Source organism: Centroberyx affinis, unplaced genomic scaffold (assembly GCF_046629955.1).
Source record: "Centroberyx affinis isolate AG114_WGS23_722 - 3 ecotype Tasmania unplaced genomic scaffold, CSIRO-AGI_Caff_v1 ptg004668l_1, whole genome shotgun sequence".
NCBI lineage: Eukaryota > Metazoa > Chordata > Actinopteri > Beryciformes > Berycidae > Centroberyx > Centroberyx affinis.
Window position 1 is genome coordinate 58,787 of NW_027282256.1, and position 19,739 is coordinate 78,525.

General features: G+C 39.0%; 1 protein-coding gene across 1 annotated transcript; it reads left to right on the forward strand.

Annotated features, from left to right (window-relative positions):
* The first annotated feature begins 938 nt into the window (after positions 1–938).
* On the forward strand, positions 939–18,748 carry LOC139665696 (chitin synthase chs-1-like). The gene is made up of 21 exons (XM_071544785.1): positions 939–964; positions 2,257–2,392; positions 3,190–3,378; positions 5,540–6,416; positions 6,916–7,096; positions 7,652–7,747; positions 8,219–8,380; positions 9,323–9,497; positions 10,124–10,225; positions 10,808–10,949; positions 11,300–11,500; positions 11,640–11,755; positions 12,596–12,764; positions 13,205–13,384; positions 13,947–14,222; positions 15,368–15,432; positions 15,794–15,904; positions 16,659–16,873; positions 16,992–17,052; positions 17,625–17,627; positions 18,650–18,748. The coding sequence occupies exons 1-21, from the start codon at positions 939–941 to the stop codon at positions 18,746–18,748; spliced, it is 3,582 nt and encodes a 1,193-aa protein (XP_071400886.1).
* Positions 18,749–19,739: the final 991 nt, after the last annotated feature.

Sequence of the window (19,739 nt, forward strand, 5' to 3'; positions counted from 1 at the left end):
AGTTTTTAGACATTTTAGGGACCTTTGTTTGAAGAGACCTTTGTCAGGAATGCCTGATTGGTATAGAAAGTGTTTGTTTTTGGGGTTTTTTGTTAGAAATAGCTTTACATTCATTCTTTTCCGAAAGAAACCCTCACATACATACATCTAAACTTGACTAAAAAGCCATTTTACATCATAAAACATCAAATTAAATGTGTATATATTACATTAATATATCATACTGTGGGTTATTTTACCTGGTGTTTGGTGGGTGTCGATTTCTCAGATGAATTATGTTGTTTTCAATACAAGATAATTTTTTCCTGTAATTATAGTATATATAGTTCAAAGGAAATGGAATTCGGTGCACAAACACAGCACGTATGTCTGTGTGACAGCAGGCCGACAGCAGGCTGTCCTGCACAAACACTGTTAAGTCACAGCAAATTCTCCAGTGTTGAAAAAGTGAAAAGTTTTTGGAGTTGACATGAAGTGTTGATTGGAGTTCAAAACTAAATATCTATCTAAAAGTGCTAAATTAACTCTGTTGGGTGTGGACCTCTAGAAATATTGGCAAAGTATTGATTTTTATCCTCTCAGAGTAAAATTAACACAGGTGGTTTTACTATGGTTTTAACGAGGTTGTGCTGCATGGGTGCTCCGATAAATAGACAGGTAATGACATTGCATGAGAGAGAGAACCAGGTAGTTCAGCCCAGAAATAACTAGGAAGGTAGGGTCACATAGCACAGCAGAATTTCCCTTCAGCTTGTTCCTGCTCCTCACCTGTAGCAGCACTTGCAGATGTTTGGGTGTTGTCTCATATATTAATGGGTGTGGCTGTGGATGTGCGTCAGGTTCAGCTGTCCTGACGATGGCATCTGGATGGAGCTCAAACACATCTTCTGTTAACTTAACAATATAAAGGCAGTTTTAGCACACGGTTTGCCACAATCATGGGGGACGAGAGACACATGCCAAAGTGAGTCTGTGCTTTTTTATTGAAAATATTATATTTCTATATTTATACAACTGCTATTACCAATAGAAGTATATTTGGTAACACTTTATAATAACCATCATTAATAAATGGTAAATTGATAGTTAATTAAACTTTAGTTAATAGTTATTTTACTGTTAACAAACAATGAAATGATCATTAATAATGGTTACTAATTATTAGTAATGCTATAATTTATGTTATTTCATCATTCGTTTGTGTAATATAAAATCATTTGTTTATAAATTATATATTGTATCATAGCTTTTTACCCTTTTTACCGTCTCTTATCAGCTATGATACAATATATAATTTATAAACAAATGATTTTAAATTATACAAACGAATGATAAAATAACATAAATTATGGCATTACTAATAATTAGTAAACATTATTAATGATCGTTTCATTGTTTGTTAACAGTAAAATAACTATTAACTAAAGTTTAATTAACTATCAGTTTACCATTTATTAATGATGGTTATTATAAAGTGTTACCGTATATTTTATTGTTATTACCACATATTATATTTTATGTTACCACAAGCAGTTAATTTATTTAACAATAAATAATAAGGGAAAAATGAAATATTAATCAACCATTGTCAGTTATTTATGCCCAATTTTGATTGATACATTGATTATGTTTTTGCACTGATAGTCATTTAATTTCTTTCATCAACTGCAGTTAATTTATTTAAGCATTATTCATTATTATTTATTATCCACTGTTTGGACTAAGGATACAAGTCATAAGACCTTCACTTACAAGCTTGTTTTTTAATTGTAATTTTAATTGGACCTGTATTTAATCAGACAAATCAATTGTAATGTAACAAATTGTAATGTAATTACAATAACCTGACAAGAGGCAAAAAGCCTCTGGATGGGGAATTGTTGGGAAAAGGGGGAAAAAGAGGGACAATAGATAGAATTACCTATTGAAATGTTGATTGATGAATTTCAGGTAACAGCAGTTTTAAAAATATATACAGTATGTATTGTTTTAGAATGAAACCCTTCAATTTTGATAATCAGTTTCTACTAATATTTTAGGATAATTAACACTTAATTCTAAACTGCTGTGATTTATTAGGAGAAAAGTAATTTTAAAGTTGTCCTGGGTAGTATGGGAAGCTACAGCAAATAATCATTCCCCCCTCTTAAATTTATCAGCTGAAAAAATGAAGTTTTCTAATTAGGCAATATATTGCTAGATATGTTACTTTGTCTATTCATTCCATTATTTTGACAGTTTGTTATTTTTCCCCAGGAGGCCGTGGGACTCGTGCCGAGACGTCCCGGTCATCCAAGATGAACAGACTCCTTGGAAATTGGTCAAACTGCTCAAGTTCTTCTCTCTCTGTGCGCTCGCCCTGCTGGTGTTCGGGTTGGCGGTTTCCAGCAAGGTTTGCCATATTTAAATCTATATGTGCATGAAAACAATTTTTCAATTACTGCTGTAATTTTTGCTCAGTGGACTCACAGGCACTGAGACACTGACATGCTGTAAAACATTCAGGGATAAACTTAATGCTTTGTTGCCAACATTCACTCACTTCCAGGGAATCTCCTTTGACTTAAAACATTTTTTTTTTTTACTGAAATTCAGATTAAAAAATATTTTGATCCTTTACAGTAAGTTTTAATTGCACACATTGAACACACTTTGATTTTCACAGCACAGTGCTAGCAGATATGTTTAAAAACATTAAGAGGGAACAGGTTTCCACTGATGCATTTGAATCTTATATACATTCAATACACGAAACATTTTATATTCTCTACATTTTCTTAATTTATTATCATTATTATTATTTTATTAAACTACTGTTTTACTATAACTTGAGAAATAACCCCCCCCCCAAAAAAAAGAAAAAAAGAAAAAAAAACAGTAACCGGAGTAGCACTCCCACTAAAAAATATTCTTTTCATCTCTGGATCTATTACAGGAGCAAGTTTTGGAAGATGCTTGCTGCCAGTGTTAGGGAATAAGAATAAGAATCTTTATTTATAGTTCCATTCCATTATAGCAACCACCTACTACACCCTAGCAACCACATTTGTGATACGTTTGTAGTTTGTTGTCTCTTCTTTTTATCTGTATTTAAACTGTTTTTCTCCTTTCTTGCTCTGTAAAACACTTTGTGACAAAGCACTTCATACTTTAATCTGTCTTGCCTCGACTCTCTGCTCTCTGCTGCAGGTCTCTTTCCTCCTGCTGATCACTCTGTCCAATAAGGCCGCTTTGACCATCCCAGCTGAGCAGAAACCCGTCGCCTTGCTCTGTGTTGGCTGCGCTCTCATCTCTTCCAGCGTCCTGCTCCTTCTCAAGAGCATCTGGAAGGCAAACTTCAAAACCTCAAAGCTGCCAGCCAAAGTAACTGCAGCTGTGGTAAGGACAAGTCTGACAACATTTCAAGAGTAACGTTCCCTCCTCTCTGACTAATGCCTTGGGGTAAAAAAAAAAAACATTTGTTGTTGTGAGTGTGCTGGTTTTGTATGACAAATTGCTCCAGTAAAGCTGCTCAGTCAGCAACAGTGTGGCTGTGCTAGGCAGCTCCCAGTTTTGAATAAATCTTGAGTGTCAATCAGTGCATTACTGAAAAAATACCATACAGCCTCTGCAACCTGTCGACTGGTAAATAAAGCTTAGAAAAGTTCAATATCACTTCACTGTGAGAAATGGCTAAAAGTTAGTCTAGCCCCCGATTCCTCCAGAGGAGCTTCAGTGGCCAAAAGAAGAAAACTGTGGTTGTACTGGACAGCTTCCAGGTGTGAACTGGTGTAACCTTATGAAAGTGAAGCTGAACTGCTGCTAAAACAGAGCATGTACACCTAGTAAATTTCTTCCATTGATCAATAAAGGTTAACAGAGGCCAATGAATTTACATTCTAAGAGAAGACCAACAAGCCATCAATTAAGGGGGGGAAATATATTATTTCCTTGCATGATTTTGAAAATGTTACAATGCTGGTTTGGATAGAAATAAGATCTAGTAAAAGTAATGGAGATACATTTTGAAAACTGAGATTTTGGCTTGATTGACCAAGGCCAATTGACCTTGGCATTTCTAGTTTTAAAACATACTGGTTGGTCCTTTGTTATTCACAGTGTGTTTGCTTTTCTTATGAACTCATTTGTTTGTTTTTCTGATAATGGTATAATAAACTAAACATAATGTTATACTGAAAATACTGCCATTTTTAAAGAAACTTTTGTGTAAGTGCGTTAACTAGTAGTGCGTAAATTTTATTAACCAGTAAATTTCTAGTGTGTGACAAGCTAAAACAGTGCTGTAAATTCCCAAGTCAATTATTTCAGTCTGGCCAACTGTGAGTCAGTGACCCAAGTGGCTTATCATAATAAATAATTAAGGCTAGCAGTAAAAACTGAACTGACCAAAATTTTACAGCAATCCAACATGACACGACAGAAATGCAAATGTGAAGCCATGTGATTGTATTCATGATAGTAGGCTAAATGACTCAGTTATCTAGGCTACTTAAATTCTTTCATTCTGAAGTTCTGGTTTGTTCTTGTTGAACAGATCTTCAACACAGATTATATCAGAATTGACGCAGTGCGTTAAAGTCACAGAACTTGAATGGATATAACAGACTTTCCCATTCAAATCAACGTTTCTGAATGGTCGGAGCAGCAGCCATTTTTATGTGTACCATTGGGCTAGCTTCAGTATAAACCAACTTACGGCAAGCCACCACTAGGTGGTGCTCTTTTACCAGTTGCTTCTGTCTTTTTAAGTAGGTCAAACATTTTGACATCTGTGCACAGTGAGTAGAATACTTATACTTGTTTATAGCTAATCTGTTTCTGCCAATGTCCCTTTCTCCACTAAAGAAGAGCTAAGATAAGCTACATTAGTTTATAGCATTTAAGGGGCTATATTAAGTTTACCTAGCTTACCAGCTAGGTTTGCTAATATGCTGACTTTGACGAGAAGAGCTAGAGAGAGAAGCACAATTATAATGATAATGCTACATTAACCTCATCGCAAACACCAGCTTTCAGTTGAGTTTTGACAGTTTGCTAAACACTCATGCAACAGATACATCTGCAGTTCTCAAGCAAGTGTGAAACACTTTACGACCTTAATGCCCAGACTGGTGTTGCCACCATAGCAACTAACCCTTAAAATTCCATAGTCATCATTTTATGCTGTACTAGCCTAATTACCATGACAGACAATGGAAGGACCACTCTATCCATTTAAGTACTGTGGTTAAAGTATTTTTCCTACATTTAGATCTGCTATGTACTGGCTTCTTTGTTATTGCACCTCCAGCTTCATGCCAACTTAAAATTATGCTCTGATAGAAGTAGGGAATCATTGCAATACGGTTTCTTTTTGTTCTTTGAAGTGCATGCTTAGACTGAGAAAATCTGACAGAAAAAACTTACAGAAAAACTTATGGCACTAATGGAAACATTTTAATAACTTAATATCTGTGCCTTGTCTTGGTCCCTGACTGGAAATCATCCATGTTTTTTTCACTACTTTGTCACATTTCTTCTATCTTCTTGTGTCACCCAGGTTCTGTTGATCGAGTTCCTGGTGTCCCTGGGTTCAGCGGTTCTCACCATAGTGGCTATGCCACACTTGGACATTGTGAGCAATGTGACGATACTCAACAGTGTAGCTGTCCTCTCTGCGGTCTTACAGATTGCAGCCCAATGTATTGCCAGAGAGAGGAATCAGTTCCTCCTGCCATCTATATTTGCCGTGGTCCTCATCTTGCTGGGCTACAGTCTGTTCCTCGTCTTCTACCTGCTGGACGAAAACAGGAATGAGATGGCAATTTGGGCTGGCCTGGCTGTCGCTGGGTCGTTCCTGACCTCTTTCAACTGGTGGGAGAACTACATCAGATTGTTTACAGACAACAGCAACTCAAACTTCCTGAGTGTTCTGTCTAAAGACATCAGACGGTGCCGGAACATGCTTCACATCCTCTCCAGCCTGGTCAGGATCCTGGTGACGGGTTGTGTGCTCGGAGCCTACGTCCCTCTGTCCAAGAGGGACTGGACCATACTGACCACCATCCCACTCCGCGAGACGAGGACAATAGCAATCCTCATTGGGGTCCAGCTGATCTCCTCAGCACTGTGCCACTGGTTTGCGGTGGCGGCCTGCAAGATGCACGCCCTGAGACGTAGTTTCATCCTTCCTTTGTACTTCGCCTCTCTGGCCATTATGGCTGTGTTGATCGCCCCGGTTTTTATTTATTATCAGGACTACAGGACAAACCTGAATGTGACTCACAACAGCACCTTCACAGACTACTGCACTGTAGCTGTGTATGGCAGAAACCAAACCCTGGAGGGCAGCACGTTCCCGCATCTTGTTTTGGATGTGACACACACTCTCTGCAGCCGTGATCTGTCCCAGATAACTGACATAGGTCTATTAACAGGTACGATTCTAGAGCCTGTTAAAACTTACAATAAAATGTGGTACAATGTAATACACTACAATAAGACACCACAGGCATAACGTCCTCATGTATACCTGAGAAACGCTGCAAACCAAAAAGTTGTATGTTTTCAGAGGAGGGTCACGAGACTGAAACATAAAATTTTTCTCCAAAATAAATGCTTTAATTGCAAGAAAGAGACAGTGTGAGGGTTCTACAAAGGTTTTGTCGGCCACCACGTCACATACCTGTCAGCAACAATACTGTGTACAAAACCTAAGCCATTCTGGGAAATGTAGGAAATCACTAACTGAAATAGACAAGTAGACAAGGCAGGTTGAGGAAAAGTGGGTACAACAAAAAAAGTCAACTACAACACTTCACAAAATAACTCCTTGAATGCACCGAACATCACAGATTTATGATACTGTATATAACAGTGTAAGAGTATCCAAGGGTGGAAATTTTCCTTTAATGTTTCCCGTTAATCTTGCCACAGGTTTAGCAGTGGCCTGGTGGCTGGGTCTTCTGCTGGCCACTCTCCACCTCTGGTTCCTCAAGCTGCAGCGCATTCAGAGAACCCAAGATCTGTTCATCAGGAGGATGTATGAGGGGGCCTTCATAGAGCAGTCCTTACTCCTCAACACACGTTTTGATATTCAGATGTCCGACAGGAAGAAGTAGTAAGTGTGGGTGTGATGTGTGTATGTGTGGATTATTGTATTTCTTTATTTATGTCCTCACAAGGATAGAGGATCAGTAAAAACCTACAAAGGGGCTAGTTTAGGGGTAAGACTTGGGTTTAGGGTTAAAGTTCACCTGAAATTACAAATTGCATTCCTTTTTGTAGTTAGAAATTACAGTAAATGAGGTATCAACTGTTGCGGAACGGTTTTGCATTTCTAAACTTGTAAAGTATTTTTTATACATAAAAACAAATTGTCGGAAGGCCGGGACCAGCCACTAATGGTAAATGAGGAGAACACTCCGTCCTTTGTGCTATGCAAATTGAAAGGCTGGTTAACACAAACTGGAGAAAAGAAGAAAATTGGAATGCATATTGTAAAATTGTATATGAAACTGAGATAGGTGGCGTCCTCATGAGGCTGAAAAAATAAAAAAATCTTTTTTTGTTTTAAACAGTGAATTTCTTTTTTGAATGATTTTTTGACTTTGATTGTCAATTGTCTAAATGTAAATCAATTTCTTAAACTTGCAAATCTTGTCATTTCAAGTGTCAAGTCGTTAGACCCACTGACAGTGTATCTATGTGCGACCATGTGGCATGAGACCTACACCGAGATGATGCAGATAATATTTTCGGTGTTCCGGTGAGTTACACAGACCCCTAGGTCACAAGAAAATTTTATGGACAGTCATTTTCCCATTCCTATATTGAGCAGTTGGATTTATTTTTTGTAATTCTCTATTGATCCCCAAAGGGAAATTGCGTCTCACCACAGGCAGTTGAGAGCACTCGGTCAGCTATACAACAGCGCCCCTAGAGGGAGCAAGTTTCTTGTTCAAGGACACTTCCGTATGTTTGCTATCACAGGCGATTGAACCAATGCTTTCCAGTTCAAGGACTGCTGCCCATAGTGAAAAAAAAATAAAAATCCTTAATATAGGTGCATGACTGTCCAGAATTTTCTTTCAACCATTTTGGATAATGCAGTTCAGCGTCCCAGTGTTGCATCTTCCTAGATCTTGAGAGCTCAGAAAATTAAACAACAGAAAAATCAGTCTAGGGAGATTTTAGCAAAATATCAAAGTACCTCTGTGTGATTCTCTCAACTCTCCAGGCTGGACAAATACAGACCAAAGAAGGATCCAGAGGACACTGATGTGATCTTCGAGACCCATATCTTCTTTGACGATGCGTTCAAAGATGTTCCGGGGAGTCTGGGACGCCACGTTAACGAATACGCAGAGACCCTTGTGGAAACCATCAGAGAAGTTTACAGGTAAAATCCATGCTTAGACATGGTATACATTTATAGTGCATTGAACTGTTTTACATAAAAAATAAAGTAGGTCTCCTAGTACCTCACATAGAAGGCCTATGTGTCACTGTTAGATCATTGAGGAGCCACAGCAGGGCGGCCCAAAGTAAGGGCTGGTGTTGTGCCAAAATTTGTTTCCCCTGGCATAGTCTTCACTACTATTGCACAACAGGGAAGGAAATAACAAAACAATTAACATTTTTGCGGATTGCTTTCCAATTGCTGTCTTTTTAAATGGTAAAGCCAAAAACATGAATGGTATTACAATGAATGTAGTCTACCAAAAGTAACCTACCTAGTTGCCTTGTAATGAACGGAGATCACGCTTGTATCTGGTCGTATCTCAAACCACAAGCATCCAATGATTATATAAGGAAGTTGTCAGGCTATATATTAATCTCCTGTCATTCAGTAATTGCATTCCGCCCACAATAACTTCATTGTGCAGTGGCAAAATAACAACACTAACTACAACAAGGACCACAATGGAAATAAGTCCTGTGACTTTTTTGTGTTATCCTTGATGTTCTTTTAATTGTGCATGTACACTGGTGTTGCAACCATGGAATTGTCCTTTTAAAGTGAATTGTCAAATAAATAAACTAAACACACACCAAGGACAAAACGGCACACTGCCAGGGAAACATGTTTTAGGGAATGCAAATTTTGGCACACACACAACAACAAAAATAGAACTCAAACTTCAGCACCAGAAAATCCATGGAAAACGACGCTGCAATACTGGCCGCAATGTTTGATTGACAGGTGATCTCTGGGAAGTGCAGTGCAGAAACACCACAGCAATGACAACTTCACACCAAAGATTTCACCAAAAACAGAAATATTAGGATCTCGCAGATTGCCACTTTAAACTCTGAACTACTCTGTCGTCCTCTGCATCAGTATCTTCATGGGGAATGATAGGAGCCTCTTCAGAATGCAGCAGCAGATCCCTGACCAGAATATCCTGAGGACGCCGTATGGAGGTCGCCTGGAGGTCACCATGCCTCACGGGAACAAGCTGGTGGTTCACTTCAAGGACAAGCAACTCATCCGCCACAAGAAGAGGTGGTCCCAGGTGGGCAAATCATGTGATGGGTTTCATTACAAAATTGTATGCATCCAGTTTTGAATAGTTAGTTAAAGTAAAAAAAAAAGATGATTCTCTCATCAAAACCATACATATTTTGTAAGCAAACTTTAACAGTAACACATAACTGGCTTTACTTTTCTGCCAGAGATAATTTTGTAAGAATAGACTTGATCGTTTTCTCAACAAAAGTCCTAATTTTTCTCCAAAATTATTATGTTACCACAATAATCCTGTTTATTTCACGCTAGTATGGCTTGCTTAAAGATAAATTAATCCCTATACCACTTTTGTGGGTTTGCTGCCATCTAATTGCAATTGCTATCTGCTATTGGCTGATCGTTGGTGCCAGTGAGAGAGATCAGCCGACAGCAGATGGCAATTGCAATAGCACACTTTTAACCATTAGGCAGCAGCAAATACAAAAACTTTGGTCTAGGGTTTAGTTACTTTTGTGTGTATGAATTTCTATCAAAAAGATGTTGGACTTTTTTTTTTTAACACAATTGTCACAATTGTCAGATTTGATGTAAACATTGGTTGTATGGGTAGAGGTATCTGTAGAGGTATCTGTGTCAATATGTCTTTGCAAAACATTATTTGTTATTTTCCAGGTCATGTACTTGTACTATCTTCTGGGCTGGAGACTCATGACTAAATATTACATAAACTGGGTGAACGGGGAGGAGGAGGCTGAGCTGAAGACAAAGATAGAGGTGAGATGACAGAAAACACACAGACACATATAAACACACACACACACACAGGCATACATGCACACAAGCACACCAACTTTGTCGTCATTGTATATGTGTATGTACATGCTGTATAGTGCAAAGTGTATATACACACTAGGGTTAGACCAATAAATCAGCCAGTCAGTGTCATCCACCAACAACAGCTACAGGACAGCTGTTTGATTACATATTATTGTGTAATTGATCAATGCTACACTAGTTGCCTTTCCACCCTTCTCAGAATAAAATTCTGGGGGAAACACTGAGTATTTGCAATTTGTTGGCATGAAAACAGTCAAATTTAGAGATGTTGATGTTGAATATCGACACAAAATGAGTCAGCATCTTCAATCCAAAAATATCAGTATCACCACTGAATAAACCCATATCGGTCAAACCTTCATGCACACTATATAGATTATATATACAGTACATATAAATTGGCATTTGTGTGCATGAACTTGTGTGTGTATAGATTGCATGTCTTCTATATTTCTCTATGGAAAGTAGCAGGCTATAGCGTAATTCTAAAACAGCAAATTCCTGTCCCTGTTCCTCCAGAAAGAGAAGCACAACACCTACCTCCTGGCCTTAGACGGGGACACAGGTTTCCAGCCGGCTGCTGTGATGCTGCTGATCGATCGCCTGAAACTGTACCCGCTTGTTGGGGCCGCATGTGGCAGGATACACCCTACTGGTTCAGGTTGGCACACAGTATACTATAACAAAAAAAAAATACAGTACAAGTATATTAAAGAAGTACAAAAAATTATTGCAACAGTATCACAACAGTAGCAGAATATATTTTGTGGCAGTATGTGGCAAGATTTACCTCACCGGGAGAGGAAAATGTTCTATTCTATTCTATTCTATTCGATTCAATTTGATTCGATTCAATTCTGTTTTCCTTGATCTTGAGAGCATCTACCTGAAAAATTCAACAACAACAAAAACTTTAAGTCTACTTTATATCTACATTTGCAGTATAACAATCTAAATGTTAATTTGTTTTGCAGAGGTTTGTGCTATAATATCTCTCTGTTCCCTTGTCAGGTCCCATGGTTTGGTTCCAGAAGTTTGAGTATGCTATAGGCCACTGGCTACAAAAGACAGCAGAGCACGTGTTCGGCTGTGTGCTGTGTAGCCCGGGCTGCTTCAGCCTGTTCAGGGCAGCAGCTCTCATGGACAACAACGTGATGAAGAGATACTCCACCAAGTCCCTGGAGGCCAGACACTACATCCAGTACGACCAAGGTAGAGGTCACTCTACAAAATAGATAGATTGATAGATCACTCAGTGTCTCTCACTTGATCTCACTGTCTTTCACGCACATAATCCCTCTCACTTTCTCCCTGTCTGTCACACACACAATCTCTCTCTACCTCCCTCTAGGGGAGGACCGCTGGCTGTGTACTCTGCTGCTGAAGCAGGGTTGGAGGGTGGAGTACAATGCAGCGTCTGATGCCTACACCAATGCCCCAGAGGAGTTCAATGAATTCTACAACCAGGTGAGTGCTAGACTTGGGTCAAAATATTTTTTCAGCTGGAGTTTTTCCAATCCACAAATACTGTGCCCTACTCATACTGGGCCTATGAGTGAGGTACAGTATCAGAACCGAAGAAGTATCAGAAGTTTTTATTGGTTGCATATGACAAATATAAAAAGGTCCCTGCAGCACCTTTGGGCCAGTTCCAAGTATGTTTGTGAGCTGTACCAGTACAGGTTTCTGAACAGAACTGAACTGTACACAGTGCACTGTCGAAAGACATGCTCTCATTGGTTGAGTTAAACCTCAATGGGTGGAGCCAAAGAAAATTTTTTGTAGTGCAAATTAGCAAACAGGAAAACTCAAATGGCAAGGAAAGAACTCTGGTTAAAATATAAATTAAACAATGGCAATGACTTATTTTTTATTCATGATGTTGGAAGGTCAGCAGCTAGCTACTGACTAACTTACTTAACTAACTAAACTAAACTGAACTAACTTACCTAGATAGCTATAGGCTGTATGGCTAGTTTGAACTTGGAAGATCAGCTAGGCTAACTTACTAATGTAGATAACCTGATATGGCCAAACTGTATTTTTTCAGTCAGGAGCAAGAGAAATAGGCTTCATATCATTTGTCTCTTTCTCCTTGTCTTTTTCTCTAGGCTTCAGTCGTTACTTACTGTACCAAGAAAAACAGTTTCTTTGGCTCCATTGAGGTTTAACTTAACCAATAAGATTATTTCTGCCTCCAGAGCAGCTCTGCCTCCGAGAAACATATAACTAAAATCTGTGAAAGACATACCAAGTCTGTGTGGTGACATCTGTATAACATTATATCACATTCTGTCACATATTCAGCGTCGTCGATGGGGACCGTCCACCATGGCCAACATTGTGGATTTGCTGGGCTCCACCAACATGATTTCCAAGAGGAACCGATCCATCTCCAAACTCTACATGTTGTACCATCTCTTTGGCATGACCTCATCCATATTGGGGCCCGCCACCATCTGCCTCATGATTGCAGGTTAGGTTGTTTTTTGTCTCTTTGTGTAACTTGATGGTTTTGCATTATTTAGCAAGGATGTAGCCTACTGTATGCACATCCAGCCTCCTGACCAGGTGCTTGATACGACACAATCAGACAATGAAATTTAAAAACAAACAAATCTTGCATACTGGATTGCTGCTCCCACAGTGACGTAATCCACAATCCACTGGATATACGTTAGTATTGTTTTATTTTTTACAAATAATTTCAATGAATGCAAAAATAAAATACAATTGAAGCCCTTTACCCACTGATTGATTAATTTATGACACTGTAAAAAGGCAAAAATAATTAAGCCAGGATACTAAATTCCATTACGGTCCTGTTCAAAGGGCAGAAAGAGTTAATTACAGTAAGTTATGTTAATTAATCTACTGTAAAACCAGACCCTGTGTGTGCTTTCTGTCTGTTTTCAGGTAGTTTTACCTTCATGTTTAACATTCACCCCAGCGGCGCACTGATCCTGGCTGTAATACCTCCTGCTATCTACCTGGGTCTCTGCTTCAAGCTCAAGTCAGACACTCAGATCCTTATTGCAGCAGTTATGAGCGTCGGCTATGCCTTCTTCATGTTGGTAGTGGGAATGTCCATTATAGGTAAGTGGACCTTAAGCCTAGCCACTCAATATCAGCCACAGAAAATAACATTTTGGCTGTAAATTAGGAAGTCCTGAGCCTTTTAAACTAAGTGCTGGCAAGTGTTTCTTTTTCTTTTTTTTAATTTTTCTTACATCTTTTAATGTTTTACACATGAAAATATTGATAAATGCTCCTGTCCTCTTTCTTGTGTAACCTTGTTTCTGGGAGTTTTGTTTGTCTTGACTGAGAATCACTTTGTAAACTTTGTTTTAAAAAATGCTTTATACAAATAAGTGTATTTTGATTAGTATTATTATACTATTAGTATAATAAAAATAAGCACTGGTGCGGTGCCAAAGAACTGATGTGTCAACCAATGTTCATTTCAAAATTTGGGTGTTGGCTGTGATTAACATTCCAATGTTTTGAGTTTTGAACCACAACAACAACATAAACATAATTATACAGTAGCCTTCTTGGGTGTATCATAGGACTGGGTGGTGGCAGTAGTCTAAAGGTTAAGGTGCTGGCTGCTTTGAACCTTTGAATTTATCTGTCCTAATTTTTTATCCTCCATCAGGCTCCATGGTGAAGGACAAAACCATCCTGACTCCCAGCAGCATCTTCATCATTGCCATGGCAATCCTTTACTTCATCACCGCGACAATGCATCCCCAGGAGTTTTCCCTGGTGTTTTACGGTTTCCTCTACATCCTCTGCATCCCAAGCGCCTATCTCCTATTGGCTATTTACTCCATGGTCAACATGAACAATGTGTCTTGGGGCACCAGAGAGACGATGCCTGCTGCTGGAGCTGCCACGCCTGCAGCCCCTCCACAAACAAGAGTCCAGAAAGGTAGAAGCCAGTTTGAACCCTGAAGTAGAATAGAAAAGAACAGATCACATAGAACACATAACTGTTCTATTAATATTTAATATATTGTTAATTTGGCTCTGAATGGCCTATCAATACCAAACTTGGCACAAGCATCAACATTATGACTTAGTAACGCCACACCAAGTGTGACATCGATTGCAAGGAATTAGAGCCAAGTAAAAACAAAATTTTGCTGCTATAGGATGTCTTCAACGATAATAGAAAAGACTTATTTTTGCATCGATTGACGCAGCTTCATCCGTACGTGTGTCTACCAGGTTTACATTTGATGTTCGTTTTCTTTGGAAGAGGATTAGGGCCACATGTGAAAAATGTATTTGAGTTCTGAGATTAATCTCAGAATTGTAAGAATAAAATCAGAATCCTGAGAATTCTGACTTTAAATTCAGAATTCTGACCATTCTCAGATTTCTGACTTTTTTCTCAGAATTACGACCTTTTTCTCTGAATTCTGAGATTAATCTCACATAAATTTTTCATGTGTGGCCCTAATCCTCTTTTGTAGTTTTCTGCTCTTTGCTCTCATGCAGTGGAAACTGGTGCATAGCTGCTTGCAACTACTGTATATTTTCACTTTATGATTTGAGTTGACTGAACTGAAACTGAATTTACCCTTGCAGCCAGAAGTGCGTTGGAATGGCTGGCCAGATGCTGTAAAAACCCCTGCCAGAAGGGCAGTAGAGAAGAAGTCAGCATCAGCCAGGAAAGCCTGATATCTGAGTTGGTACAACCTGTACCTCAACCCCAAAACACAGTTGTGGAGGATGTGGGGTGCACTGTGGAGGAGCAGAGGTATGTTCTGAGGGTGAAACACTGGAGTAGTTTAATGTGTTTCCTGAGCTGTCAACCTGACGTGTGAGATGGTTGAACAGGTGAACGGGTGGATGGATGGATGGACAAATGGATGTATGATATTATAATCCCCTCTGTATTTTACTGACTTTGGTTTCTGATTTTGTTTCAGGCAAGAGGAACCTCCTTTCATATGTCCTAATCAATGTAAGGCTAGACATTAACATCCAAACACTGACATTCCAGTAGACTCTCAGATGCCATGTCATGTTGTCTAATATTCTTCAATCCCACCTCCATGCTCTTTCCAGGCTGGGTCTCACAACTACAGAGCATGTCTGATGACATGTACCTGCAAGAAGAAACACTTGACAAGGTGTGTAGTTCTTCCTTTATCACTTCAGCATAATTGTCTGCCTTTGAATCACATCTGAACAAAGGAGACTGTTATTATTTAATTTCTTTAAAATGAGGCTCACCATATATACTTGTCAAAAGTGGACAAGAATTACACCTATAATACAATTTATTATTTATTGTTATTTGCAGACATTGCACTGTATCAAATTACCTGACAAATAGAAATGCAACAATGAATGTGGTTTGGAAGCACCAGCAAATATGGCTGGCATACAAAAAAGTTATTTTACTTCCCTGTCCATGACTTATAAGCAGCAGACATGATGTACACACAATATATGAAACTTTGTCTAATGAGTTTCTGCATTTCTTCCCAGGATGAGGAGGAGTTCTGGAGAGAACTGCAGACAAAGTACCTGGAACCTCTTCCTGAGGACAAAAAGAAACAGAAGAAAATCACCAATGACCTCCGAGAACTCAGAAACAAGGTAGCTGTGTGGCCCAAACCACAGGAAGGAAATGAATTACATGTACTTAAGTGTAATATCACTTAGCCTATTTTTGCCTTCAAAGACTGTGCTTTGCAGTCAGTGGTGGGCAATCAATGGCAATCATTGGCACACTGTACAAGGTGCAGTAAAATTTGCACCGCATGAATGCACAGGGCATGGCGACAGATTTTTGTTCATTTCATTGCCTGAAGCGCGCACCTAGGTGTGATAGGCCTGGCTTCAATCATGACCAATCAAATCACCTCATTTCCTTCTATAGGGTACAACAGATGGTGACATCACCCAGCACCAACGATGCAGCCAATAGGAGATGGCAATTTTAGTAGCATGCCTTTTACCACTAGATGTCAGGCTTTGCACAGATTTGGGTTTGGTGTTAAGTGACTCGTCAATGTTGAATGTGGTTAGCCCAATATACCTTGCCATCTTTACAACACAATGGAAATACGTTTTTGACTTCATTGTGACACCCTTGATGAATTTGTTTATGCGTAATGTGTTTTTAAGTCATCAAATGAATCAAATTAAATAATGGTTATAATACAAAGACATTATATGAAGTTCAGCACAAACAGGGCATTGTGGGTTGGAGTTAGCTCTCAATTTAGTTGGTGGATTTTCTTCAAAAGGCAAAGCTGGCAGTCTATGAAGCACTGGAACAATTTCCCCACATGGGCCAGGATTTAGCCCATGAAGTTAATCTTATCTTATCCTTTCTCATCATGTATAGATAACTTTTGTCTACTTCATCTGTAACGCCCTGTGGCTGGTGGCAACGTTCACCCTCCAACTCTTCGAAGCCAACTTAACCATCCGCCTCCCCAAAGTCGACCTCGACCTGGAATTCACTGGAGAGTACATCACCATCGACCCCATCGGCTTCATGTTCATCCTGGGCTATGCCTTACTGGTTGTGGTCCAGTTTGTGGCCATGCTGTACCACAGGTAATCACATGGATAAGATCAAATGTACAGTTTTTTCACTACAATATTTGACATTCATGATGTTAATCCATTGCTTAATCTCATTTTAATCTAATTTTCGTTGTCTTTGTTCTTCCAGAATGTACACTCTGATCCATTTCGTGGCCTTTGTAGACACTGAGTCCAAGGCTGCCAAGCAGGTATATTCTACTACTGCTGATACTACTACTATTACTGCTACTGTAACTGCTACTACTACTGCTGCTACTGCGACTAATAATAATAATGATAATAATAAACTCTATTTGTATATATTACTTTCCTTAGAAACAAAGATACAAAGTGCTAAAAGGAACAAAGCAAACATTAACATTTCCCCTACTATTCAATAGATGTACTGGGTTACCTTGGACTCAAATAATATATACGTATATATATTTTTTCAATGAGGCGATTTGGGTGGCTTTCAAACCCACATCGTTTGGTACAGATTTAACTTTTATCTGCTAAACTCAGATAATTTTGACAGATGTGAACACACCATGTGGACTCGGGTGCAGACCAAAAACTGCCAAAACTTGACACTCTTGATCATTCCAGTCGGATCATTTCTGGTGTGTGTTTTGTTGGTTCACGGCTGGTTGTTTGGGTTGTTTTTAGCCAAATGACAGCAAGGAGTAAAGATTTCACGACCCTAGCTTGGCTGGTAACTGCCAAGCCAGTAGCGACCGCGGCATCATTAACAATATTCTTTTCTCTTTTTGCTCCACAGTCGGTAGGGAGCCGCTATGTGTTCTTTGTTTTCATATATTTTATGAAAACAAAAAATTAGGATGGAAAACGTATATATAAGCCATTTGACCCTTCCATATATATATTTTAAGCCTTGGAAACTCACTAGCTAGAGTAAAACCTACCGGCTGCCCCAGAGCGGAAATAGCCTTCATCTGACGTAGAGCATTACGTCGTCAAATGAAAAGACCCCCAGTAATACTGGGTCGTTCAATGGCAAGGTGTAGCATTATAATGTGAAAACATCCTCTTACTGCCAGTCTAGTTTGATTTTTGGTCCTCCTGCCAAAATATCTACCCAATACGTCCGCTTGGTATTAGGCAATGTGAAACAATACAGTGTAGCAACCTAGCAAACTCTGGTTCGGACTTTAAAAGGACCATTATAGTGCGAAACCACCCTTAGTTTTATTTATTCTAAATACAGTTTAAGAGAAGCTTTTCCCCACTAAGAAAAAATTCTTGGGCAAACAGTACATGTATAACTGTATGTGTCCTCACGCTCATGGGTGTGTTGGGTTTTAATGTGTATGGTTCAACTATTCAGGCAGTGCCAAGTAAGCTGTCAATCACAGACAAGCACGCTAAATTGACCTGCAAATACTCCCCTGTAATTATCTAATCCACTATAGTTTCAATTGTCCTGTCGTGTGCCAAACTCCACCCTTCTAATACTATGGTTGGGTGAGAACAATTAGTAATAGTCACTTGCCAAAAATGTTTGAGCCGGCAGCACGGCGGCGGGTTCACGCTGTCGGCTCCCAGCCAGAAGGTCTGGGTTCGCTGTAGGTTCCCTTCCTGTGTGTGAATGGGAGTGAGTGTGTGTGCTTGTCTGTCTAATCACTGTTGACCTGTCCAGCGTTTCCCTGCCTTCCACCCAATGCATGCTGGGATAGGCCCCAGCCCCCCGAGACTCCTAAAAAGGAGTAAGAATAGGAAAATCAATTGTTTGAGCCAGGTGTGGTGGCGTTGCTGTCTTCTAATCCTCATTTCAACCCTTCCCAGGTCCCAGATCCTGAAATCGATGATGATGATGATGACAGTGATGAGGTATTTTTCCCAAACCTATACTTCAGAAATGAAGATGGTGGGACTCTGGTGTGAAGGAACAGAGCTTCAGTCTGTAACAAGCACTTTCTTTTAGCACTTTGTAATGACTACTGTATGTGAGACAAAAGAGAATCATTATTAATATTATTTATATTGTTTAGGCAACTTGAGCTAGGTCCAGGTTATTTATAAAACCCTTTTAATAAACCGGCTTGTCATGGGTGTGATTAGAGGAAATGAATGACACAAATGATGATGAAATTGTATAGTTGTGTAATGGTGATATAAGAGATGGAGCAATTACAACACAAACACAGAGCTTTGTTTGTGTGTGCAAATGTGTGTTTGTGTGTCTTAAGTTCTGTTAATGAATCAGTGTCAAAAGTGTTTCTCAGGCACTTGAAGATATCTTATATATCTTACAGATTTCTTTTACTTTTGTGTGACTGCACTGGCACTGAGGTTTACAATGCAACATAATATGAAGAATAATAAACTAGGAGTTTACAAACAAGAATATAAGCAATATGAAGAGGAATGAAACTGTTGTGTGTCTACATTTTGCTTGTTCTTTTATATGAATTTTATCTTTTTATCTGTCTTTTATCTGCCTTCTATTGATGTAAAGCACTTTGAGCTGCATGTTGTGTATGAAAGGTGCTATACAAATAAAGGTTATTATTATTACTGCCATAGACAATAAACTTGACATTGTGTGTAATAGGAGGGAAATCTGCAGGGACATTGAGCAAGTCATAACTTGAATCCTGATTGTGTGATTTTTACAAGGGGTAAAAATCAGGACAGTGTATTTCATGGTTGTTTGGGCCAAACATAATTACTAAAGCCAATAAAACTGTGTCTGATATGAGTGCTGGTCAACAAAACATCCTTTAAAAACTATGCACACTGTTCAGAATGTATCCCAAATGTCAGCAACAATTATAGTCCAAAGTAAGTAAAACTATTTTTTTCCCCAGTGGGACAGTTGGCCTTTAACCTTTGTTTGCGCTCCAAACCAAACAGTGGAGTACAGGAGGGAATT